The sequence below is a fragment of the Oncorhynchus gorbuscha genome, linkage group LG05, assembly GCF_021184085.1.
Source record: "Oncorhynchus gorbuscha isolate QuinsamMale2020 ecotype Even-year linkage group LG05, OgorEven_v1.0, whole genome shotgun sequence".
NCBI lineage: Eukaryota > Metazoa > Chordata > Actinopteri > Salmoniformes > Salmonidae > Oncorhynchus > Oncorhynchus gorbuscha.
The window spans coordinates 9,657,879-9,685,658 of record NC_060177.1 but is presented as its reverse complement, the minus strand read 5'-3'; the positions used below and the strand labels follow the sequence as shown (position 1 = coordinate 9,685,658).

Below are 27,780 nucleotides of genomic sequence, written 5' to 3'. Positions count from 1 at the left end.
ATGTGCTTGCGCACCACTTTTCTGCAACAATACTGAACTGATTAAATATGACGATGAACAAAAACACAAGGGTTTTAGTGTTTTTTGGTTTTGGTTATCTGGTCTTTGTCTCATTGCTGTCTGAGGAGGGTTCCATGTGAAACTGTGCCATCGTCAACATTGTTTTCCTTGAAGATGAGAGGAGTTTGGACGTGGAAGAAACTACAGGCCAAGAAAAACGGTCTCTTTCTGTGTGTGAAGTATTTATTTTTGCAGGCTATATTCCAAATTCTAGAGTCATAAATCTTAATCTAAATGTTTGTCTGCTTGCTGTTGTTTTTCCATATGGGATGGAATCTGTTTTGTGTTGTTCCAGCTTCTCCTATGACCTCGATCCCACCACTCCCTGCCTCTGGTGCAGGGCTCTGCCAATCACGATGCGAGCTTGGTCAGTAGACGGTTTTTGATGGGCAGACGTTCTCCGAGAGAGATAAGTGTCTGAAGCAGCCGTTGTTGCCCTCCTTTGTGCCCAGTCCAGAACCGTTGCCGTAACGATAACTGTCCTCCTCTTTTTCCTCTTCAGTCAGACTGCTTTCGTCACCATCCTCCTCATCATCACTTCTTTCATCTCTGGTCATCTGGAGAAGAGAGAGAGAAAGACACAGAGAGACAGAGACACACACAGAGAGACAGAGACAGAGAGAGAGAAAGAGAGAGAGACAGAGACACAGAGAGACAGAGATACACACAGAGAGACAGAGAGACAGACAGAGAGACACAGGGAGACAGAGACAGAGACAGGCACAGAGAGACAGAGACAGAGACAGAGAGAGAGAGAGCGAGAGAGAGAATGTACTCAGGACATTCATCGAGATATAATGCCACTTTCTACCTCAGAGACCATCATCATCTCTAACACAGTAGTTCCCATAGTTCTCTCTCTAAAGTGATTATTTGTGATCCAAGAAAATAAAACCAGTGTCTCAAGCCAGTACTCTGTCAAAAAATAAATCAGCTGTGACCAACCATTTGGGAATCACTGCTCCTGCATCACAGTTCTGCGTAGCCCTATATCACTAAAACATTCACCTAAAAGTAGCATTGAAACCTGGGGCTGCATCACAGTTCTGCGTAGCCCTATATCACTAAAACATTCACCTAAAAGTAGCATTGAAACCTGGGGCTGCATCACAGTTCTGCGTAGCCCTATATCACTAAAACATTCACCTAAAAGTAGCATTGAAACCTGGGGCTGCATCACAGTTCTGCGTAGCCCTATATCACTAAAACATTCACCTAAAAGTAGCATTGAAACCTGGGGCTGCATCACAGTTCTGCGTAGCCCTATATCACTAAAACATTCACCTAAAAGTAGCATTGAAACCTGGGGCTGCATCACAGTTCTGCGTAGCCCTATATCATTAAAACATTCACCTAAAAGTAGCATTGAAACCTGGGGCTGCATCACAGTTCTGCGTAGCCCTATATCACTAAAACATTCACCTAAAAGTAGCATTGAAACCTGGGGCTGCATCACAGTTCTGCGTAGCCCTATATCACTAAAACATTCACCTAAAAGTAGCATTGAAACCTGGGGCTGCATCACAGTTCTGCGTAGCCCTATATCACTAAAACATTCACCTAAAAGTAGCATTGAAACCTGGGGCTGCATCACAGTTCTGCGTAGCCCTATATCACTAAAACATTCACCTAAAAGTAGCATTGAAACCTGGGGCTGCATCACAGTTCTGCGTAGCCCTATATCACTAAAACATTCACCTAAAAGTAGCATTGAAACCTGGGGCTGCATCACAGTTCTGCGTAGCCCTATATCACTAAAACATTCACCTAAAAGTAGCATTGAAACCTGGGGCTGCATCACAGTTCTGCGTAGCCCTATATCATTAAAACATTCACCTAAAAGTAGCATTGAAACCTGGGGCTGCATCACAGTTCTGCGTAGCCCTATATCATTAAAACATTCACCTAAAAGTAGCATTGAAACCTGGGGCTGCATCACAGTTCTGCGTAGCCCTATATCACTAAAACATTCACCTAAAAGTAGCATTGAAACCTGGGGCTGCATCACAGTTCTGCGTAGCCCTATATCATTAAAACATTCACCTAAAAGTAGCATTGAAACCTGGGGCTGCATGTATTGAGCGTCTCAGAGCAGGAGTGCTGATCAAGGATGAGTTTAGCCTTTCAGATCACAATGAATACGATAGCTGATCCTAGATCAACACATACTGAGACGCTACCTACAGCCCTGAGCTATTTCAACTAACGCAGAAACCCAATTGGCAGCCTCCGATCAATCAAAGACACCTGGAGCTTAATCCATGGTAGGTCAAGTCAGTCTTTCAGACTTACCATAATAGACTCTATTCTCTCTCCTTGAGCTGTCTGACCGCTCTGAGCCACATTGTGTTTTCCAGAAACATAATTATGTTCGGCACAATGCTAAATCACCAATAATTATGTCCCAAATGGCAACCCACTGTTGTCTTGTGACCTCGTGGTTGAGTAATTGCCTCTGGCATCTTAGTTGTTTTCTGCCGTTGCCGTAGCTGACAGGGATCAAGCACCTTGCCAAGCCCAACACAATTGCACACACACACACACACACACACACACACACACACACACACACACACACACACACACACACACACACACACACACACACACACACACACACACACACACACACACACACACACACACACACACACACACACACACACACACACACACACACACACACAGTTCTAACTGCTCAGTTAGTAAGTCTACATACAGAATGAGAACAATGAAACAATGAAAAACAGGAGCATTGGGTCTTAGGCTGGATTCTAGACCACACTGACAGAGAACAGACACTGTAGTCAACTGACAGAGAACAGACACTGTAGTCATCTGACAGAGAACAGACACTGTAGTCATCTGACAGAGAACAGACACTGTAGTCAACTGACAGAGAACAGACACTGTAGTCATCTGACAGAGAACAGACACTGTAGTCAACTGACAGAGAACAGACACTGTAGTCATCTGACAGAGAACAGACACTGTAGTCATCTGACAGAGAACAGACACTGTAGTCAACTGACAGAGAACAGACACTGTAGTCATCTGACAGAGAACAGACACTGTAGTCAACTGACAGAGAACAGACACTGTAGTCATCTGACAGAGAACAGACACTGTAGTCAACTGACAGAGAACAGACACTGTAGTCAACTGACACTGTAGTCATCTGACACTGTAGTCAACTGACAGAGAACAGACACTGTAGTCAACTGACAGAGAACAGACACTGTAGTCAACTGACAGAGAACAGACACTGTAGTCATCTGACACTGTAGTCATCTGACAGAGAACAGACACTGTAGTCATCTGACAGAGAACAGACACTGTAGTCAACTGACAGAGAACAGACACTGTAGTCAACTGACAGAGAACAGACACTGTAGTCAACTGACAGAGAACAGACACTGTAGTCATCTGACACTGTAGTCATCTGACAGAGAACAGACACTGTAGTCATCTGACAGAGAACAGACACTGTAGTCAACTGACAGAGAACAGACACTGTAGTCAACTGACACTGTAGTCATCTGACACTGTAGTCAACTGACAGAGAACAGACACTGTAGTCAACTGACACTGTAGTCATCTGACACTGTAGTCAACTGACAGAGAACAGACACTGTAGTCAACTGACACTGTAGTCATCTGACACTGTAGTCAACTGACAGAGAACAGACACTGTAGTCAACTGACAGAGAACAGACACTGTAGTCATCTGACAGAGAACAGACACTGTAGTCATCTAACAGAGAACAGACACTGGTGTAGCTGTCTGACAGAGAACAGACACTGGTGTAGCTGTCTGACAGAGAACAGACACTGTAGTCATCTGACAGAGAACAGACACTGGTGTAGCTGTCTGACAGAGAACAGACACTGGTGTAGCTGTCTGACAAAGAACAGACACTGGTGTAGCTGTCTGACAGAGAACAGACACTGTAGTCATCTGACAGAGAACAGACACTGTAGTCATCTGACAGAGAACATACACTGTAGTCATCTGACAGAGAACAGACACTAGTGTAGCTGTCTGACAGAGAACAGACACTGTAGTCATCTGACAGAGAACAGACACTGGTGTAGCTGTCTGACAGAGAACAGACACTGGTGTAGCTGTCTGACAGAGAACAGACACTGTAGTCATCTGACAGAGAACAGACACTGGTGTAGCTGTCTGACAGAGAACAGACACTGGTGTAGCTGTCTGACAGAGAACAGACACTGGTGTAGCTGTCTGACAGAGAACAGACACTGGTGTAGCTGTCTGACAGAGAACAGACACTGGTGTAGCTGTCTGACAGAGAACAGACACTGGTGTAGCTGTCTGACAGAGAACAGACACTGGTGTAGCTGTCTGACAGAGAACAGACACTGGTGTAGCTGTCTGACAGAGAACAGACACTGGTGTAGCTGTCTGACAGAGAACAGACACTGGTGTAGCTGTCTGACAGAGAACAGACACTGGTGTAGCTGTCTGACAGAGAACAGACACTGGTGTAGCTGTCTGACAGAGAACAGACACTGGTGTAGCTGTCTGCACCACAGCACCAATCAGAAGCTACTGACCCATAACACCACATGGACGTAAATGCAGAAAGGCCTCCACCCACATCAGACAGCACTGACTTTCAGAGACCACCTGTTGGCTATGCATGATCTAGTCAGGTCAGTCAAGCAGCTGTAGGCTGGGGCTCTATGTGTGTTTAGAGCAATGTTTCCCAGAACTCTCCTATAGTTTTGATCCACTTACATCTAACATTTAACATTTTAGTCATTCAGTAACTTTAGTGCATTCATCTTCACATAGCTGGGTGAGACAACCACATATCAAATCAAAATCAAATCACATTTTATTGGTTGAGTAAACATATTTTGCAGATGTTATTAGGAGTGTAGTGAAATGCTTATGTTCCTAGCTCCAGCTGTGCAGTAATACCTAACAACACAAAACAATACATGCAAATCCCAAAAATAATTAAATTAAGAAATATTACATAATAAATATATATGTACTGTAAAGGATGGTGTGTAGAGACAATGTGGACAGTATATGAATAGAAAAAGTGTGTGCAGCAGTACTAGTACACCTGTTTCATCTGGTCAACTCATCATCAACCTCTGATCAACCCTTCATCAACCTCTGGTCAACCCTTCATCAACCTCTGGTCAACCCTTCATCAACCTCTGATCAACCCTTCATCAACCTCTGGTCAACCCTTCATCAACCTCTGGTCAACCCATCATCAACCTCTGGTCAACCCATCATCAAACTCTCTGGTCAACCCTTCATCAACCTCTGGTCAACCCATCATCAACCTCTGGTCAACCCATCATCAAACTCTCTGGTCAACCCTTCATCAACCTCTGGTCAACCCTTCATCAACCTCTGGTCAACCCATCATCAAACTCTCTGGTCAACCCTTCATCAACCTCTGGTCAACCCCTCATCAATCTCTGGTCAACCCTTCATCAACCTCTGGTCAACCCTGGTTAACCCTTCATCAACCTCTGGTCAACCCCTCATCAACCTCTGGTCGACCCCTCAACAACCTCTGGTCGACCCCTCATCAACCTCTGTTCGACCCTCATCAACCTCTGGTTGACCCCTCATCAACCTCTGGTCGACCCTTCATCAACCTCTGGTCAACCCTTCATCAACCTCTGGTCAACCCTTCATCAACCTCTGGTCAACCCTTCATCAACCTCTGGTCAACCCTTCATCAATCTCTGGTCAACCCTTCATCAACCTCTGGTCAACCCTGGTTAACCCTTCATCAACCTCTGGTCAACCCCTCATCAACCTCTGGTCAACCCCTCATCAACCTCTGGTCAACCCCTCATCAACCTCTGGTCGACCCCTCATCAGCCTCTGGTCGACCCCTCATCAACCTCTGGTCGACCCCTCATCAACCTCTGGTCGACCCTCATCAACCTCTGGTCGACCCTCATCAACCTCTGGTCGACCCTTCATCAACCTCTGGTCGACCCTTCATCAACCTCTGGTCGACCCTTCATCAACCTCTGGTCGACCCTTCATCAACCTCTGGTCAACCCCTCATCAACCTCTGGTCAACCCCTCATCAACCTCTGGTCGACCCACAGTCATCAGCCTCTGGTCGACCCCTCATCAACCTCTGGTCGACCCCTCATCAACCTCTGGTCGACCCTTCATCAACCTCTGGTCGACCCTTCATCAACCTCTGGTCGACCCTTCATCAACCTCTGGTCGACCCTTCATCAACCTCTGGTCGACCCTTCATCAACCTCTGGTCGAATCAACCTCTGGTCGATTCATCAACCTCTGGTCGACCCTTCATCAACCTCTGGTCAACCCATCATCAACCTCTGGTCAACTCATCATCAAGTTGGTATTCTGTCAGTTTGTACCATCACAGTCGTAGCAAGATCATGTTCTGTCAAGTCAGTGCTAGTAGGAAAATACTTTTAAATACTTGATTCATTTAAGGTACTATTTGAGAGGTAGGGTTTCAGGTGTCTTCAGAAGATAGCTAGGGACTCTGCTGTCCTAGCTTCAGGCGGAGGCTGGTTCCACCATTGGGGTGCCAGGAGAGAGAAGAGCATTGACTAGGCTGAGTGGTGACGTTGTGACCAAGTGATGGCTGTCATAAAGGGAATGGGTGAAGAGTGGAAAAGAAAGAGTGAAATAAACCACTGCCAAAAAGATGACTCACTTTGCCGAAGAGGAACTTCTTGACCATGCGCAGGATGAGGTAGGCCCAGAAGATGTGCAGGAACAGGAGGACCACCAGCATGACGTTGAAGAAGTAGTAACCAAAGAACGGGGGGTACTGGAGTGTGGGGTACACCCACGTACAGTGGATCAGCCTGGAATGACGTAACCAATACAGACAATGATGCTGATGATGGTAATGCATTTTATTTGCAAGATACTTTCTCACAAACCCGAAGTGCTAAAATATACATTTATATGATACAGACTACTAGATATGATAAGCTCTGTTAAACATTTACACTTGTCCTGGGTGGTGTTCAGTGTGCATGGAACGTGAGAAAACAACGTGAAGCAGAGGCGGTATAACCAGTAAGAATTCAAAAATGTTTTTGCTTTTCATGCCTCCTAAACACAAGCCTTTGTGAAGGAAAACAATGGCTACTCTTTGCTTTATAGGGGTTTTTCATTATTGAAATAAGTAGGTAAATACTATGTAACTATCTGTACAAAAATGATAGCTAAGAAATCTGGTATTCTGTCAATTGGTAAGTAATGTCCATGAGAGAAAGGGGACATTGTTTAGCTTCTCAGCTTTCGTGCTCATGCAATGCCGTCCAATTCAGGAAAGATTAACCAGTTGCGGAAACATTGGGTCGTATTCAACAGGCACCAGACTGAAACAGGAAGGGGAAACCTGAGCCTGACCAAACAGAAACATTGGGTCGTATTCAACAGGCACCAGACGGAAACAGGAAGGGGAACCCTGAGCCTGACCAAACAGAAACATTGGGTCATATTCAACAGGCACCAGACTGAAACAGGAAGGGGAACCTGAGCCCGACCAAACAGAAACATTGGGTCGTATTCAACAGGCACCAGACTGAAACAGGAAGGGGAAACCTGAGCCTGACCAAACAGAAACATTGGGTCGTATTCAACAGGCACCAGACTGAAACAGGAAGGGGAACCCTGAGCCTGACCAAACAGAAACATTGGGTCGTATTCAACAGGCACCAGAATGAAACAGGAAGGGGAAACCTGAGCCCGACCAAACAGAAACATTGGGTCGTATTCAACAGGCACCAGACTGAAACAGGAAGGGGAACCCTGAGCCTGACCAAACAGAAACATTGGGTCGTATTCAACAGGCACCAGACTGAAACAGGAAGGGGAAACCTGAGCCTGACCAAACAGAAACATTGGGTCGTATTCAACAGGCACCAGACTGAAACAGGAAGGGGAACCCTGAGCCTGACCAAACAGAAACATTGGGTCGTATTCAACAGGCACCAGACTGAAACAGGAAGGGGAAACCTGAGCCTGACCAAACAGAAACATTGGGTCGTATTCAACAGGCACCAGACTGAAACAGGAAGGGGAACCCTGAGCCTGACCAAACAGAAACATTGGGTCGTATTCAACAAGCACCAGACTGAAACAGGAAGGGGAACCCTGAGCCTGACCAAACAGAAACATTGGGTCGTATTCAACAGGCACCAGACTGAAACAGGAAGGGGAACCCTGAGCCTGACCAAACAGAAACATTGGGTCGTATTCAACAGGCACCAGACTGAAACAGGAAGGGGAACCCTGAGCCTGACCAAACAGAAACATTGGGTCGTATTCAACAGGCACCAGACTGAAACAGGAAGGGGAACCCTGAGCCTGACCAAACAGAAACATTGGGTCGTATTCAACAGGCACCAGACTGAAACAGGAAAGGGAAACCTGAGCCTGACCAAACAGAAACATTGGGTCGTATTCAATAGGCACCAGACTGAAACAGGAAGGGGAACCCTGAGCCTGACCAAACAGAAACATTGGGTCGTATTCAACAGGCACCAGACTGAAACAGGAAGGGGAAACCTGAGCCTGAACAAACAGAAACATTGGGTCGTATTCAACAGGCACCAGACTGAAACAGGAAGGGGAAACCTGAGCCTGACCAAACAGAAACATTGGGTCGTATTCAACAGGCACCAGACTGAAACAGGAAGGGGAACCCTGAGCCTGACCAAACAGAAACATTGGGTCGTATTCAACAGGCACCAGACTGAAACAGGAAGGGGAACCCTGAGCCTGACCAAACAGAAACATTGGGTCGTATTCAACAGGCACCAGACTGAAACAGGAAGGGGAACCCTGAGCCTGACCAAACAGAAACATTGGGTCGTATTCAACAGGCACCAGACTGAAACAGGAAAGGGAAACCTGAGCCTGACCAAACAGAAACATTGGGTCGTATTCAATAGGCACCAGACTGAAACAGGAAAGGGAAACCTGAGCCTGACCAAACAGAAACATTGGGTCGTATTCAATAGGCACCAGACTGAAACAGGAAGGGGAACCCTGAGCCTGACCAAACAGAAACATTGGGTCGTATTCAACAGGCACCAGACTGAAACAGGAAGGGGAAACCTGAGCCTGAACAAACAGAAACATTGGGTCGTATTCAACAGGCACCAGACTGAAACAGGAAGGGGAAACCTGAGCCTGACCAAACAGAAACATTGGGTCGTATTCAACAGGCACCAGACTGAAACAGGAAGAGGAACCCTGAGCCTGACCAAACAGAAACATTCGTTTTCATTTTTGGGGCTGACTACAGAGCTGGAAAAATATAGAATTCAAATATGTGGGGGAAAAAAGTAAACGTTTGTTTTCGCTTTCAGTTGCATAACATTTTTCTAAGGTGTGCACTAATGAACACGACCCTGGTTTACTTTCTCTGCAGAGAACAGAACATGATGTTTTGTACGTTTGCAAAGTTCAACGTCTCTTTGTTTGGCCTTTCAGAGTGAAATGAGATGGTTGATTGTTTCTCACAGGAGAGGTAAACAGAACATAATTCAATAAATATTGGCTTCTGTATCACTGAGCGCTCAGGAGACAAAGACATTCCCCTGACAATCACTCCTCCTGTGTGCCAATTGGTGAACAAACAATAGAGAGAGAGAGAGAGAGAGAGAGACACACACACGCACACGCGCACACACACACAGCTAGGGTTCGTCAGTTGCCTTACCAGAATGGGAAGATGATCAGTCGGGTTACCATGAACACAATGGCAAACACCACAAAGAGACTGTTGCAGGTTCTCTCCCATTTGGCGTAGTTAAACAACTTGGCAGACTGGGGTAGGAGAGAGAAGAGAGAAAACACACAGTGAGTCTCCCCTCTACCAGAAACACACGTCACAGCTCACTCTATGTGGGTGTTCTATATGCACCCGTTTCTGTTCAGTACACTACTGTTAACATGAGCCCTATGTTTACCAGTGGGCCATTTAGGATGTAACCGTTGCTCTGGATAAAAGTGTCTGCCACTCTTGGCCTCCCGAGTGGCTCAGTGGTCTAAGGCACGGCATCGCAGTGCTAGCTGTGCCACCAGAGATTTTGGGTTCGGGTCCAGGCTCTGTCGCAGCCGGCCGCGAACCGGGAGACCCATGGGGCGTCGCACAATTGGCCCAGCATCGTGCGGGTTAGGGGAGGGTTTGGAGGGCAGGGATGTCTTTGTCCCATCGGGCACTAGCAACTCCTGTAGCGGGCTGGGTGCAGCGCACGCTGACACGGTGGCCAGGTGTACAGTGTTCCTCCGACACATTGGTGCGGCTGGTTTCCGGGTGAATGTTCATTGTGGGTTGTGTTTAGGTGGACGCATGGCTCTCGACCTTCACCTCTCCCGAGTCCATACGGGAGTTTCAGTGATGAGACAAGACTTTATCTACCAGTTGGATACCACAAAATGGTAAAATAAAGGGGTAAAATAAAAATATATAAATAAAAAAGTGTCTGCCACACACACACACAGAACACACCACACACTACACACAGACAGAACACACCACACAGAACACACCACACAGAACACACCACACAGAACACACCATACACTACACACCACACAGAACACACCACACAGAACACACCACACAGAACACACCATACACTACACACCACACAGAACACACCACACACTACACACACACAGAACACACCACACAGAACACACCACACAGAACACACCACACACTACACACCACACACTACACACCACACAGAACACACCACACAGAACACACCACACACTACACACCACACACCACACAGAACACACCACACAGAACACACCACACAGAACACACCACACACTACACACCACACAGAACACACCACACAGAACAAACCACACAGAACACACCACAGACTACACACCACACAGAACACACCACACACTACACACCACACACTACACACCACACAGAACACACCACACACTACACACCACACAGAACACACCATACAGAACACACCACACACTACACACCACACAGAACACACCACACACTACACACCACACAAAACACACCACACACTACACACCACACAGAACACACCACACAGAACACACCACACACTACACACCATACATAACACACCACACAGAACACACCACACACTACACACCACACATAACACACCACACACTACACACACAACACACCACACAGAACACACCACACACTACACACACACAGAACACACCACACACTACACACACACAGAACACACCACACACTACACACCACACAGAACACACTACACACCACACAGAACACACCACACAGAACACACCACACACTACACACCACACAGAACACACTACACACCACACAGAACACACCACACAGAACACACCACACACTACACACACACAGAACACACCACACAGAACACACCACACAGAACACACCACACACTACACACCACACAGAACACACCACACAGAACACACCACACACTACACACCACACAGAACACACCACACAGAACACACCACACACCACACAGAACACACCACACACAGAACACACCACACACAGACACTCCACATGGTAGCAGACCTCTAGCAGGACGTCGGAGGCATCGTGGATGAGCATCACCAGGGTTCCTATCCGGATGTAGTTGACACACCAAGAGAAGGACAGCAGTGTCAGGGTGGCCAAATGGTGGATGATCTGTTCCTTAAAGTCCTAGAGGAGACAACACAACAAACATCTTCACCTGTCGCTGTTGTTTCTGTAGCTACTGTTGTTATTCTACTACGTGTCCTCAAAACCACTTGATAGTGTAACATGCATAACTAAGCTGGCAGATGGACAATGTGAGGCAGGTTGGAACAACTAATATAGTGGAAAAGATCATTAACTGTAATTGCTTATGAGTAGCCAACTGCAATTTACTTTGATAAAAATGTCTCATACTTTCTACTTTTCATCTCCATAAGATGTTTAATGTGCTGGCCTGTCAGAGGTGGCAGGCAGGCCACTATCTAATTAGGACTGCAGTAGGTAACTAATGTGAGAAAGCAGAGCTTCTCAGTTAAACGGGTCAGAGAGTGGAGGATAATGCAGGTGTATGGGAAAGAAAGCAGAGCTTCTCAGTTAAACGGGTTAGAGAGTGGAGGATAATGCAGGTGTATGGGAAAGTAAGCAGAGCTTCTCAGTTAAACGGGTCAGAGAGTGGAGGATAATGCAGGTGTATGGGAAAGAAAGCAGAGCTTCTCAGTTAAACGGGTCAGAGAGTGGAGGATAATGCAGGTGTATGGGAAAGAAAGCAGAGCTTCTCAGTTAAACGGGTCAGAGAGTGGAGGATAATGCAGGTGTATGGGAAAGAAAGCAGAGCTTGAGAAAAGCCCATAGGGGCTGGCAGGGACTGGGATCCCCGACTCTCACCTTCCTCTTGACATCAAAAGTGACTCTGAAGAGAAGCGAACCATAGAAGCTCATCTCCAGGATGTAGTACCAGTACTGAGAATCCAGCATAGTCTATAGAGAGAGAGAGAGAGAGAGAGAGAGAGAGAGAGAGAGAGAGAGAGAGAGAGAGAGAGAGAGAGAGAGAGAGAGAGAGAGAGAGAGAGAGAGAGAGAGAGGAGAGAGAGAGAGAGAGAGAGAGAGAGAGAGAGAGAGAGAGAGAGAGAGAGAGAGACAGAGAGAGGTGTGTGAGAGAGAGAGAGAGAGAGAGAGAGAGAGAGAGAGAGAGAGAGAGAGAGAGAGAGAGAGAGAGAGAGAGAGAGAGAGAGAGAGAGAGAGAGAGAGACAGTCAAAACTGTTCGCTGCTCTGGCCCCCCAATGGTGGAACAAACTCCCTCACGACGCCAGGACAGCGGAGTCAATCACCACCTTCCGGAGACACCTGAAACCCCACCTCTTTAAGGAATACCTAGGATAGGATAAGTATTCCCTCTCACCCCCCTTTAAGATTTAGATGCACTATTGTAAAGTGACTGTTCCACTGGATGTCATAAGGTGAATGCACCAATTTGTAAGTCGCTCTGGATAAGAGCGTCTGCTAAATGACTTAAATGTAAATGTAAATGTAAATGTAAATGAGAGAGAGAGAGAGAGAGAGAGAGAGAGAGAGAGAGAGAGAGAGAGAGAGAGAGAGAGAGAGAGAGAGAGAGAGAGAGAGAGAGAGAGAGAGAGAGAGAGAGAGAGAGAGAGAGAGAGAGAGAGAGAGAGAGAGAGAGAGAGAGAGAGAGAGAGAGAGAGAGAGAGAGAGAGAGAGAGAGAGAGAGAGAGAGAGAGAGAGAGAGAGAGAGAGAGAGAGAGAGAGAGAGAGAGAGAGAGAGAGAGAGAGAGAGAGAGAGAGAGAGAGAGAGAGAGAGAGAGAGAGAGAGAGAGAGAGAAACACCAGTAACAGGTAACATAATCTTACAGTGCCATGAGTGAATCACATTCCAACAGAACAGACTCAAAACAAAGAGCTCTCCAAATCCCTTCTCCTATGTCTGAGTGTTTGCATCTGAAATGGCACCCTATTCCCTATACAGTGCAAAGGCCTCTGTTCAAAAGTAGTGCACTAAATATGGGGCCATTTAGAACGGAGACAGTGTCTCTAGCTGGGGCAAAGAAATCAGGGGCTGTGTAGCCATCAAGCATCTTAGAGTAGAGTGATGATTTAAGATCAGTTTGGAGTTTTAGATCAGAATGAATAAGACAACGTGGACAGGGGACAACTGGTCATAGATCAGCAGATCCTACTTAGAGTCCCCTGTTTCAAGGACAGTTTTTTCCATCTACGTAACATTGCAAAAATCTGAAACTTTCTGTCCAAAAATGATGCAGAAAAATGAATCTATGCTTTTGTCACTTCTAGGTTAGACTACTGCAATGCTCTCCTTTCCAGCTACCCGGATAAAGCACAAAATAAACTTCAGTTAGTGCTAAAAAACAGCTGGAATCTTGACTAGAACCCAAAAAATTGATCATATTACTCCAGTGCTAGCCTCTCTATACTGGCTTCCTATCAAGGCAAGGGCTGATTTCAAGGTTTTACTGCTAACCTACAAAGCATTACATGGACTTGCTCCTACCTATCTTTCTGATTGGTCCTGCCGTACATACCTACACGTACGCTGCGGTCACAAGACCCCTCGGGTTCGTGCTGGGGGGAGATATTCGTGGGCTATACTCTGCCTTTTCTCAGTAGTAAGTTGGTTGTTGAAGATATCCCTCTAGTGGTGTGGGGGCTGTGCTTTGGCAAAATGGGTGGGGTTATATCCTGCTTGGTTGGCCCTGTCCGGAGGTATAGTCGGATGGGCCCACAGTGTCTCCCGTCCCCTCATGTCTCAGCCGCCAGTATTTATGCTGCAGTAGTTTGTGTCGGGGGGCTAAGGTCCGTCTGTTATATCTGCAGTATTTCTCCTGTCTTATCCGGTGTCTAGTGTGAATTTAAGTATGCTCTCTCTAATTCTCTCTCTCTCTCTTTCTCTTTCTCTCGGAGGACCTGAGCCCTAGGACCATGCCTCAGGACTACCTGGCCTGATGACTCCTTGCTGTCCCCAGTCCACTTGGTCGTACTGCTGCTCCAGTTTCAACTGTTCTGAATGCGGCTATGGAAACCTGATCTGGACGTGCTACCTTGTCCAGGATCTGCTGTTTTCGTACCGCACCTGCTGTCTCTATCTCTGAATGTTCGGCTATGAAAAGCCAACTGAGCCAACTGTTGCACCCTCTACAACCACTGTGATTATTATTATTTGACCCTGCTGGTCATCTATGAACGTTTGAACATCTTGGCCATGTACTGTTAAAATCTCTACCCGGCTCCCGACTGGTCACGCCTCAGAGCCTGGTTCCTCACTAGGTTTCTTCCTAGGTTCCTGCCTTTCTAGGGAGTTTTTCCTAGCCACTGTGCTTCTACACCTGCATTGCTTGCTGTTTGGGGTTTTAGGCTGGGTTTCTGTACAGCACTTTGTGACATCGGCTGATGTAAAAAGGGGTTTATAGATACATTTGATTCATTGAATTTGATTGATACATACGGCACCAGAGCTACATGGTGTTTTACACTACGCTACAGTTGGTATTTACTTAGCAACTACATGGTTAAAATTGCAATTGCATAATAATTAGTCTATCTAATACCACTTTTTATTTTGGGGGATTCATCAAAATTAGCCCTACTAAGTAGGCCAACAAGTTGGATACCAAGTAGTTACCAACTGTGTTGAATTCTTTGTTGCAAATACGATCACATAAGACACATCCAAAATCTCTCAAACAAACTATGCCTTCATCCCAATTGGCACTCTAGTCCTGATGTAGTGCACTCCGTTTGACCAGGGCCAATAGGAGGCGCCATCTGGGACGTGACCTGCTTTAAACCCCAGGCAACATTGTTAGGTGTGGAGCCTGATCAAACATAATCCTATTGTCTCCGTTCCAGTTTGGGTGACATCATCATTCCTTTGATTAGGACCTGGCACCCAGTAAAGACTGAACAGCAATCTAAGCCACACATTCCCCCATTTGTTAAAGATACATTTAAAAACAGTCTCACTACTAAATATGGACCTGTGTATTTTGGACCTGAGAATCAGTATTATCGACTAGTTTTATATGTTTTATGTGTGACTCATAAATCTGGACATGGTTAGAAAGCGTCAGCCAAGCTGCGCCTGTTCAAGTATGATATGGTGTTTTTCTTCCTGGTTGGTTATAGTAGTGTGGAGACACGTGAGAAGAGTAAGGGGAGTGTGAGAGCTCTTCAAAATCACCCTGGTAAATGACCAGTAGTGCTGAGCGATTAGCCAAAGAAATGTAACAACTAATTGGTCAACATCAGTTCAATTATTAGATTTTTTTCTGTGAGGTCAATGTGCAGTTTCTCTAGAGAGAAATCAGATCAAGCCTGAACTGTGCGATGTAGTAGGGCGATCACTACCATCATGGCACTGTTATTCACTGTTTTATTCTGTGTTGTTTCAGCATTCAATCCACATAATGCATACAGAAACCAGAAATCCTGATCATTTTATTAATAATCAAACTGGCCTCAAAAAGCACTAATTGCTCAGTACTAGAAAACACACACACACACACACACACACACACACACACACACACACACACACACACACACACACACACACACACACACACACACACACACACACACACACACACACACACACACACACACACACACACACACACACACACACACACACACACACACACCTGTTTTGGAAATCCATTCCACACTTCCCTCGTATCATAGAACCATTCTTTCTGAAATACAAAACAAAAGGAGACACATGCAGTGAAATCTTTAAAGAACATTACAGGACAATCTCATCATGATGCTTTCAATTTACACCGGCATTGCCCTCGAGGCCTTCAGACACTTGCTGAAGCCATCACCGTCAAATTCCCATAGAGCTCATCTCTCTGTCCTCTCCTCCCCTCTTCCCCTTATCCTCCTCTCCCCTCCTTCACTTCAGGGTAGAAGGACTGAAAAGAAGTTCTCCATTTCAGCTCAGCTCAGATAATATTTTTATCCAGCAATTGAGTCTTCCATTTTGACCTTCTCTCTGCTTTTACCCGGGACAACCTGTTAAAGTTCTACTTTGAGGATGTTCATTTCATGTGTATAACATATCATAAAGTGTTAGGAATTTGTATTTGCTGTGTGTTTTGGTGGTACTGAATGTAACAGAGTTAAGACACAGTAACCTCACTCCACATCTTGAAATCTCTTCACACGCACTTAATTGTTATCTTGTAAAGACTTGTGTTTGAGAAGCATAGGATCACTAGAGTCACTACTCACATCATACAGGGACACAACTCCTCCAATTAACGCCAACAGATAGAACACAAACCTCCAACTGCAAAACAGAGACAGAGACCGAGACAGACAAGGGACAATAATATAAGAAGAAGAAAAACACTACTGAGTGAAAGGTGAAAATGTGGAATAAGCTATACTCTCACACACAACACACAGCTTTACCTAGCCTCTCTGAACTTCTTCAGTACTCCGGGACGATCCTGGTTTCTTCTCTTTCTGAACCAGCGCTCCACCTGCCTAACGCACCAGCCGCTCTTCTTAGACAGACCATCTATAACTGCCTGGGAGGGAGGGAACCAAGTGTGTTTGATTAGCACCAGCTGCCAGCTAAACAGGGATACTAACCCTTATGCTAAGTTGACTTCCATACATTGGGGTAAATCAGATGTCACCAAAATCACTTTAGTAGGGCAAATTTGTCCCCACTAGCTGGCTACTTGTTTCATTTCGCTGGCTACTTGAGATTTCGGTAAGACACTGGACCATGAGCAAAATAACCATCAGGGTATTTAGATCTGAGAGAGAGGTCTCGTGGTGTGAGGTTTCAATAATCCCTTCAAAGACTGTCAGGACCGTCTGATGATATACACACATCAGGAGACTCACACACACACGCACGCAGATGCACACAGATGTGTGGAAATTCACACACATAAGCACACATAGCCACACAAATGTGTGTGCGTACACACACAAGTGCATATAGACGCATTGACACAAAGACTTACACATACGCTCGCGCACACACACCTCATGTGGAGAGATGGGTAAAGGGAGAAAGTCATGTGGATAAACATTAACATCCCTCATGACCACATGGTGAGTCATGGACCAAAACATTTGGCCTGGAGCATAGTATCTGCATTAGAGGTTGGTTAGCTGGACATCTGGGTGATGTACACGATCACAGGTCTGAACAGCAGATATACTGTATGATAGTACCCCTGTCTGAGCCAGAATGGCCCACAGGGCCGGAGCCCATCCCCTATACCTGTAGCCTGAGGCAGCTGGACATCTGGGTGATGTACACGATCACAGGTCTGAACAGCAGATATACTGTATGATAGTACCCCTGTCTGAGCCAGAATGGCCCACAGGGCCGGAGCCCATCCCCTATACCTGTAGCCTGAGGCAGCTGGACATGATACAAGTACACCCCCTGAACAGGTGAATTCACTTGAATCCAACCAAATCTACTTGAATTTCTATCGCAGTGCCGTATGCTACAATCCAACTCCTTAATGCTGACTCCCTAGCAGAGCAGTGTCAGGAGATATTGGTTGTCTTTGGTATGACTAGACCAGGGATCAAACCCCCAACCTTCCAATCACAGGGCTGACACTCTAACCACATGGCCAATGAGTTGGTCAGAGCATCAGCATCCTCCAACCAGGGATTCAGGAGTGTCAGATAGGCAGTCTGCCAGATGGCAGGGTTTGACCAGAGTGACAGATGGGCAGGGTTTGACCAGAGTGACAGATGGGCAGGGTTTGACCAGAGTGACAGATGGGCAGGGTTTGACCAGAGTGACAGATGGGCAGGGTTTGACCAGAGTGACAGATGGGCAGGGTTTGACCAGAGTGACAGATGGGCAGGGTTTGACCAGAGTGACAGATGGGCAGGGTTTGACCAGAGTGACAGATGGGCAGGGTTTGACCAGAGTGACAGATGGGCAGGGTTTGACCAGAGTGACAGATGGGCAGGGTTTGACCAGAGTGACAGATGGGCAGGGTTTGACCAGAGTGACAGATGGGCAGGGTTTGACCAGAGTGACAGATGGGCAGGGTTTGACCAGAGTGACAGATGGGCAGGGTTTGACCAGAGTGACAGATGGGCAGGGTTTGACCAGAGTGACAGATGGGCAGGGTTTGACCAGAGTGACAGATGGGCAGGGTTTGACCAGAGTGACAGATGGGCAGGGTTTGACCAGAGTGACAGATGGGCAGGGTTTGACCAGAGTGACAGATGGGCAGGGTTTGACCAGAGTGACAGATGGGCAGGGTTTGACCAGAGTGACAGATGGGCAGGGTTTGACCAGAGTGACAGATGGGCAGGGTTTGACCAGAGTGACAGATGGGCAGGGTTTGACCAGAGTGACAGATGGGCAGGGTTTGACCAGAGTGACAGATGGGCAGGGTTTGACCAGAGTGACAGATGGGCAGGGTTTGACCAGAGTGACAGATGGGCAGGGTTTGACCAGAGTGACAGATGGGCAGGGTTTGACCAGAGTGACAGATGGGCAGGGTTTGTACTATCCATTAGAATGTGTATGATCTCATAGTGCAATGACGTTTGATATTGACACTAATAATTAGGACTATATGTAAAAGGTGTAAGTGTGATTTCTAATGTGTAGGGTTAATACCTGGCCAGGGTTTCTGGAGTGAGAGAGATAGTAGAGTTTGAGGATGGGGTTGTCTGGTACTCTCAGTCTGGCCTTCTCCCGGATCCCCACTGAGGCTGCTAGAGGCGTGGCTATCAACCTGGGGGACAACATACAGACGCAGTTAAATATATTGGACTTTACAATGGGGCAGAATGTTCCGATTTTTTCATTTTCAAAACTGGTAGAATTTTTACCTTGTAGGCACATGCAAGTTACCACAGGTGAGATTAACTACACGGCAAACGAGAATCATTGCCTCCAACTAAATTAACTTGAATAAACACACAGATGCACACAGGCACAAACACAGTAGCAAAGCAGCTAAATTGTAACTTAACATCTACTTCCTGTAGCAACCTATAAAAGGGGCTTTTTTGTTCAGCGAGCTCTCCTTTCAAACTGGTATCTGATGAGTAGGAATTCTATGGTGTAGGGAGACAGTGAGGTAGAGGTTTGAACTAAACATGGTTTAGTAGTATATAAACAGCACGGAGTATGAGCGGTTCTCTGGACACAGCATTGTCCTGGACTAGAAACCATTTCAATGGAGAATCTCCATTGATCAAAATATAATATATTACAGTGATGTGAAAAAGTATTTGCTAATTTTCTCTACTTTCACATATTGTTTATACTGAATGTTACCAGATATTCAACCAGATCTTAAATTAGATAAAGGAACACGAGTGAACAAATAACACAACAATTACATACTTATTTCATAAACAAAGTTATGCAACACCCAATGCCCTGTGTGAAAAAGTAAGGTCCCCTTAGACTCAATAACTGGTTGTGCCACTTTTAGCTGCAATGTGTGGCAGGTAGCCTAGTAGTTAGAGCATTGAGCCAGTAACTTAAAGGCTGCTGGTACAAATCCACAAGCCGACAAGGCTCTGTCAACGTGCCCTTGAGCAAGGCAAAAAGTGATACTTTTGACTCATCTGTCCATAGAGCATCCTTCCAAGAGTCTTGATGATCATCCAGGTGCTTCCAGGTGCTTTTTGGCAAACTTGAGTCAACTGGTTAGATGAGATGGGTCCCATTATGTCTGGAGAAAACCAAACACTGCATTCCACAGTAAGAACCTCATACCAACTGTCAAGCATGGTGTTGGTAGTGTGATGGTTTGGGGATGCTTTGCTGCCTCAGGAATCAGGTAGCTGGACGACTTGCCTTAGTAGAAGAAGCCATGAATTCTGCTCTGTATCACAGAATTCTACAGAAGAATGTCAGGGATTCTGTCTGTGAGCTGAAACTGAAGCACTGCTGGGTCATGCAGCAAGACAATGATCCAAAACACACAATCAAGTTTACATGAAAATGGCTAAAAAGCTACACATTTGAAGTTTTGGAATGGCCTGGCCAAAGTCCAGACCTAATCCCAATTGAGATGCTGTGGCAGGACTAGAAACGAGCAGTTCATGCTTGAAAACCCACAAATGTCGCTGAGTTAAAGCAGTCCTGCATGCAAGAGTGGGCCAGAATTCCTCCACGGCGATGTGAGAGACTGATCAACAACTACAGGAAGTGTTTGCTTGCAGTCATCGCAGATAAAGGTGGCACAACCAGTATATTGAGTGCAAGGGGAAATGACTTTTTTCACACAGGAGAATTGGGTGTTGGATAACTTTGTTAATTAAATAAATCAAATAAGAATCCATTTTGTTGTGCTATTTGTAAACTCAGGTTGCCTTTATCTAAAATGAGGTTTTGGTTGAAGATCTGATAAATCAAATCAAATCAAATGTATTTCTATAGCCCTTCGTACATCAGCTGATATCTCAAAGTGCTGTACAGAAACCCAGCCTAAAACCCCAGACAGCAGTATCAAAAATCAGAAAGGAGGCCAATACTTTTCCACTGCACTGTACCTGTCATTTAGCAGACTTCTATCCAAAGCCACATACAGTCAAGTGAGCAAACCTTTTAGGTATGGCTGGTCCCGGGAATTAAACCCTCCATCCTGGCAATGCAAGCGCCATGCTCTACTAACTGAGCCAGGACTACAGGAGAACATGTTTCTTAGTCAAGGCTTAATCTTTGTCTGGGAAACTGCCCCTATATGTTCAGCAAGCTCACCTTTCGAACAGGTATCTGACCAGTAGGAAGCCTATGGCGTAAGGCAACGTCACATAGAGGTCAGAGGCTTTGGCGTAGACACGCCCATCTCGGTCCTCTAGGTCCGCCCAGGTCAGGTTGACTGGCAGCCAGAAGCGGTCCCACCAGATCCACTCATATAGGGTGTCAATCATCCTAACGACACAGGGGTAGAAGAGGAGCGTTATGTTAGAAAACACATGTCAATAGGTATCACGTTATCGAACAGAGGAGGCTGGTGAGGAGAGGACCCACCAGATCCACTTGTATAAGGTGTCAATCATCCTAACGACACAGGGGTAGAAGAGGAGCGTTATGTTAGAAAACACATGTCAATAGGTATCACGTTATCGAACAGAGGAGGCTGGTGAGGAGAGGCCCCACCAGATCCACTCGTATAAGGTGTCAATCATCCTAACGACACAGGGGTAGAAGAGGAGCGTTATGTTAGAAAACACATGTCAATAGGTATCACGTTATCGAACAGAGGAGGCTGGTGAGGAGAGGACCCACCAGATCCACTCGTATAAGGTGTCAATCATCCTAACGACACAGGGGTGGAAGAGGAGCGTTATGTTAGAAAACACAAGTCAATAGGTATCACGTTATCGAACAGAGGAGGCTGGTGAGGAGAGGACAGTTCATAGTAATGGCTGAAATGGTGTGAATGAAATGCTTCCAAAAACATGGAACCAGTGTTTGATACCATTCCATTTATTCCGTTCCAGCCATACTAAGCTCTCGTCTTCCGATTTAACGTGCCACCAGCCACCACTGTTATCAAGTGAGGCCTGATGAAGACCTAAAGTAAAGTGGAAACGATGTCGCCAATAAACCACATGGGAGCAAGATTACAGTGTGCAGAGTCTCTTTCAATCATTTGCTGAATAGATGTTTTTATATCCAGCACCTCAAAGACATTGTTTACATTGTTTGCAAACATTGTACCATCTAAACCGCTGTGAAATATATTTTCAACATCCAAAAAACATAGTATTTTTGGATGTGACTGTTCCACTGGATGTCATAAGGTGAATGCACCAATTTGTAAGTCGCTCTGGATAAGAGCGTCTGCTAAATGACTTAAATGTAAATATAAATGTAAATGTATTTTCAGCAGTTTGAACCTGGGGTACGAAATGCTAAGTAAAAAAACGCTAAAAGGAAACTTTGATTTGATTTTGATTTAAAGAGGGGAAACATAGAAATAGTGTACATGGAAATGCTTCCATGACAATGACAGATCTATAACTCCCATCTATATCTGAATTCTGTCAGGTTGAGCACAAAGCTATAGAATGACAGATCTATAACTCCCATCTATATCTGAATTCTGTCAGGTTGAGCACAATGCTATAGAATGACAGATCTATAACTCCCATCTATATCTGAATTCTGTCAGGTTGAGCACAATGCTATAGAATGACAGATCTATAACTCCCATCTATATCTGAATTCTGTCAGTTTGAGCACAATGCTATAGAATGACAGATCTATAACTCCCATCTATATCTGAATTCTGTCAGGTTGAGCACAATGCTATAGAATGACAGATCTATAACTCCCATCTATATCTGAATTCTGTCAGGTTGAGCACAATGCTATAGAATGACAGATCTATAACTCCCATCTATATCTGAATTCTGTCAGGTTGAGCACAATGCTATAGAATGACAGATCTATAACTCCCATCTATATCTGAATTCTGTCAGGTTGAGCACAATGCTATAGAATGACAGATCTATAACTCCCATCTATATCTGAATTCTGTCAGGTTGAGCACAATGCTATAGAATGACAGATCTATAACTCCCATCTATATCTGAATTCTGTCAGGTTGAGCACAATGCTATAGAATGACAGATCTATAACTCCCATCTATATCTGAATTCTGTCAGGTTGAGCACAAAGCTATTGAATGACAGATCTATAACTCCCATCTATATCTGAATTCTGTCAGGTTGAGCACAAAGCTATAGAATGACAGATCTATAACTCCCATCTATATCTGAATTCTGTCAGGTTGAGCACAATGCTATAGAATGACAGATCTATAACTCCCATCTATATCTGAATTCTGTCAGGTTGAGCACAATGCTATAGAATGACAGATCTATAACTCCCATCTATATCTGAATTCTGTCAGGTTGAGCACAATGCTATAGAATGACAGATCTATAACTCCCATCTATATCTGAATTCTGTCAGGTTGAGCACAATGCTATAGAATGACAGATCTATAACTCCCATCTATATCTGAATTCTGTCAGGTTGAGCACAATGCTATAGAATGACAGATCTATAACTCCCATCTATATCTGAATTCTGTCAGGTTGAGCACAAAGCTATTGAATGACAGATCTATAACTCCCATCTATATCTGAATTCTGTCAGGTTGAGCACAAAGCTATTGAATGACAGATCTATGACTCCCATCTATATCTGAATTCTGTCAGGTTGAGCACAAAGCTATAGAATGACAGATCTATAACTCCCATCTATATCTGAATTCTGTCAGGTTGAGCACAATGCTATAGAATGACAGATCTATAACTCCCATCTATATCTGAATTCTGTCAGGTTGAGCACAATGCTATAGAATGACAGATCTATAACTCCCATCTATATCTGAATTCTGTCAGGTTGAGCACAATGCTATAGAATGACAGATCTATAACTCCCATCTATATCTGAATTCTGTCAGGTTGAGCACAAAGCTATTGAATGACAGATCTATAACTCCCATCTATATCTGAATTCTGTCAGGTTGAGCACAAAGCTATTGAATGACAGATCTATAACTCCCATCTATATCTGAATTCTGTCAGGTTGAGCACAAAGCTATTGAATGCAGCTTTAACCATGTTTTGAAGCAATACAGTTTGTTTACAAGTACACTGTTTACAAACAACAGAGTAAAACAAACAAACTAATATTTTGGGTTCTGATGGGGTTAGGCAATTGAACTAAGCTGATAAGGCACCTATAAAAGTTAGATTCTTCAAGAAACAATGTGTATATACCGTTAATTTATAAGTCTAAAAAATAGAAGTCCCAAATGGCAGATTGACCCTTAAAGATGGAATCTGCAGTAGAGGAAACAGAGCCACTGTCCTCCCCACGGCCGCTGTTATTGTGTGTTTTGTCAAAGAAGGTGAAGAGTGTATCAAAGTAAAATTGCAGTACACTATTCTGCTGTTCTATTGCCTGTGAAATGATGTCCAAGAGAAAAACTCATGTTGGTATTTGTTCTAATCTGGCAGACTGACATGGCAGTTGAACCAATAGGATTACAGTTAAGGGGTTGAACTTAGAATTGGGTAAAGTTTGCATTTGCATGTACTTTATTTATTAACCAGGAATTGATCATGATATATTGTTCATAAATCACTAGTTCCGGATATCAAGAGTGCATTCATTCACTATCAGTCAGATTTGATACCATTTTACAACATGAGTTGATGAGTTCGTTGGACACCAGTGCTGTAGGTCGTGTAGATAGTGTGGGTGTGTATAACCTAGGTCACTCCAGTCAAGTGCACATGCAGTTCTTTATTTCCAATACAAATATTGACACAACAGCCTTCGCCTCTTTCTCAAGATGCTTCCCCACACCTTGTCCAACACACAGGTCAGCAGAGAAAACATCACTGGCAGCGGTAGACAATGAAACCCAGGCTGCAGCCTAGCAACATATATCCCAGGAAATCACAGACTAGACTTTTTGTCTTTGTCTTTTTTCTACAACAAGATCAACGCTGAAACGGATCACAACCCCTAGTGGTCAAGTCATGGTTCAAGAGTTATGGAGTTCTTTGAATCCCAGATGGCAGTGAGTTGACATACAGCAGTGTTCCCCCAATGGGGGGTTTTATTAGGCCCCCCAAGTGTTCAGCCCAAGTATTTATTTATTGTTGGACATAAGACTGTAAAAACAGCATGAAATCATCTCCAAGTGATTTTAATGTTGTAAATGTGTTCCCACGTATTCCCACGCCTGGTAGAGCCGTGGCGTATAGAAACGTAAGCAAGGATTGAAATGATGTCTTAGTCACATATTATATTGGTTTGGGCTTCTTGCGGTCAATTTGTAGTCTACACCCCAACCATCCACTCATGGAAGTAATCATTCCTAGGCTGAATCTAGTTGATAATCCCTAACGTACAGACTGATTCATGTGAAGGGAAAACAGGGCGAAAGGGAAAACTACTCGTGAATAATGTCAACAATATCAATAGGGGGCCTCTATGGCCCTGGGCAGATTCTGATGACACACACACACGCCCCTAAACGAGTGCAGACTATTTACTCTTCTTGTCATTTAGTCTTTCACACTGAGGTGTGTGTGTGTGTGTGTGTGTGTGTGTGTGTGTGTGTGTGTGTGTGTGTGTGTGTGTGTGTGTGTGTGTGTGTGTGTGTGTGTGTGTGTGTGTGTGTGTGTGTGTGTGTGTGTGTGTGTGTGTGTGTGTGTGTGTGTGTGACATGCTCGCATTTGTGTGTGAGACTCGTTGCCCCCATGGGGTCCATTTTGATGACATCACTGCTGATGTCAGCACATCCCAGGGCTCTCTGCAGTGTTCTGTATAGTCAGTGTGTAACTCAGCACATCCCAGGGCTCTCTGCAGTGTTCTGTATAGTCAGTGTGTAACTCAGCACATCCCAGGGCTCTCTGCAGTGTTCTGTATAGTCAGTGTGTAACTCAGCACATCCCAGGGCTCTCTGCAGTGTTCTGTATAGTCAGTGTGTAACTCAGCACATCCCAGGGCTCTCTGCAGTGTTCTGTATAGTCAGTGTGTAACTCAGCACATCCCAGGGCTCTCTGCAGTGTTCTGTATAGTCAGTGTGTAACTCAGCACATCCCAGGGCTCTCTGCAGTGTTCTGTATAGTCAGTGTGTAACTCAGCACATCCCAGGGCTCTCTGCAGTGTTCTGTATAGTCAGTGTGTAACTCAGCACATCCCAGGGCTCTCTGCAGTGTTCTGTATAGTCAGTGTGTAACTCAGCACATCCCAGGGCTCTCTGCAGTGTTCTGTATAGTCAGTGTGTAACTCAGCACATCCCAGGGCTCTCTGCAGTGTTCTGTATAGTCAGTGTGTAACTCAGCACATCCCAGGGCTCTCTGCAGTGTTCTGTATAGTCAGTGTGTAACTCAGCACATCCCAGGGCTCTCTGCAGTGTTCTGTATAGTCAGTGTGTAACTCAGCACATCCCAGGGCTCTCTGCAGTGTTCTGTATAGTCAGTGTGTAACTCAGCACATCCCAGGGCTCTCTGCAGTGTTCTGTATAGTCAGTGTGTAACTCAGCACATCCCAGGGCTCTCTGCAGTGTTCTGTATAGTCAGTGTGTAACTCAGCACATCCCAGGGCTCTCTGCAGTGTTCTGTATAGTCAGTGTGTAACTCAGCACATCCCAGGGCTCTCTGCAGTGTTCTGTATAGTCAGTGTGTAACTCAGCACATCCCAGGGCTCTGCAGTGTTCTGTATAGTCAGTGTGTAACTCAGCACATCCCAGGGCTCTCTGCAGTGTTCTGTATAGTCAGTGTGTAACTCAGCACATCCCAGGGCTCTCTGCAGTGTTCTGTATAGTCAGTGTGTAACTCAGCACATCCCAGGGCTCTCTGCAGTGTTCTGTATAGTCAGTGTGTAACTCAGCACATCCCAGGGCTCTCTGCAGTGTTCTGTATAGTCAGTGTGTAACTCAGCACATCCCAGGGCTCTCTGCAGTGTTCTGTATAGTCAGTGTGTAACTCAGCACATCCCAGGGCTCTCTGCAGTGTTCTGTATAGTCAGTGTGTAACTCAGCACATCCCAGGGCTCTCTGCAGTGTTCTGTATAGTCAGTGTGTAACTCAGCACATCCCAGGGCTCTCTGCAGTGTTCTGTATAGTCAGTGTGTAACTCAGCACATCCCAGGGCTCTCTGCAGTGTTCTGTATAGTCAGTGTGTAACTCAGCACATCCCAGGGCTCTCTGCAGTGTTCTGTATAGTCAGTGTGTAACTCAGCACATCCCAGGGCTCTCTGCAGTGTTCTGTATAGTCAGTGTGTAACTCAGCACATCCCAGGGCTCTCTGCAGTGTTCTGTATAGTCAGTGTGTAACTCAGCACATCCCAGGGCTCTCTGCAGTGTTCTGTATAGTCAGTGTGTAACTCAGTTTATCCCAGGGCTCTCTGCAGTGTTCTGTATACCTAGTCACGTGTAACTCAGCACATCCCAGGGCTCTCTGCAGTGTTCTGTATAGTCAGTGTGTAACTCAGCACATCCCAGGGCTCTCTGCAGTGTTCTGTATAGTCAGTGTGTAACTCAACACATCCCAGGGCTCTCTGCAGTGTTCTGTATAGTCAGTGTGTAACTCAACACATCCCAGGGCTCTCTGCAGTGTTCTGTATAGTCAGTG

At 45.4% G+C, this 27,780-nt stretch overlaps 1 protein-coding gene across 4 annotated transcripts in view; it reads right to left on the bottom strand.

Moving 5' to 3' along the window:
• cers3a (ceramide synthase 3a) overlaps nt 1-27,780 on the bottom strand; it is a 31,438-nt gene that overhangs the window by 237 nt on the left and 3,421 nt on the right. For all 4 annotated transcript variants that reach the window (XM_046348964.1, XM_046348962.1, XM_046348963.1 and 1 more), the window contains exons 2-11: nt 21,368-21,541; nt 19,268-19,385; nt 17,065-17,183; nt 16,882-16,939; nt 16,290-16,340; nt 12,501-12,593; nt 11,670-11,798; nt 9,792-9,898; nt 6,765-6,918; nt 1-617 (exon numbers count right to left, since the gene is read on the bottom strand). The exon at nt 1-617 is cut by the window's left edge and continues 237 nt beyond it. In XM_046348964.1, the coding sequence (XP_046204920.1) occupies nt 429-617; nt 6,765-6,918; nt 9,792-9,898; nt 11,670-11,798; nt 12,501-12,593; nt 16,290-16,340; nt 16,882-16,939; nt 17,065-17,183; nt 19,268-19,385; nt 21,368-21,540 (1,191 nt within the window). In that variant the 5' untranslated portion in view covers nt 21,541 and the 3' untranslated portion in view covers nt 1-428. The remainder of the gene's footprint in view (nt 618-6,764; nt 6,919-9,791; nt 9,899-11,669; nt 11,799-12,500; nt 12,594-16,289; nt 16,341-16,881; nt 16,940-17,064; nt 17,184-19,267; nt 19,386-21,367; nt 21,542-27,780) is intronic.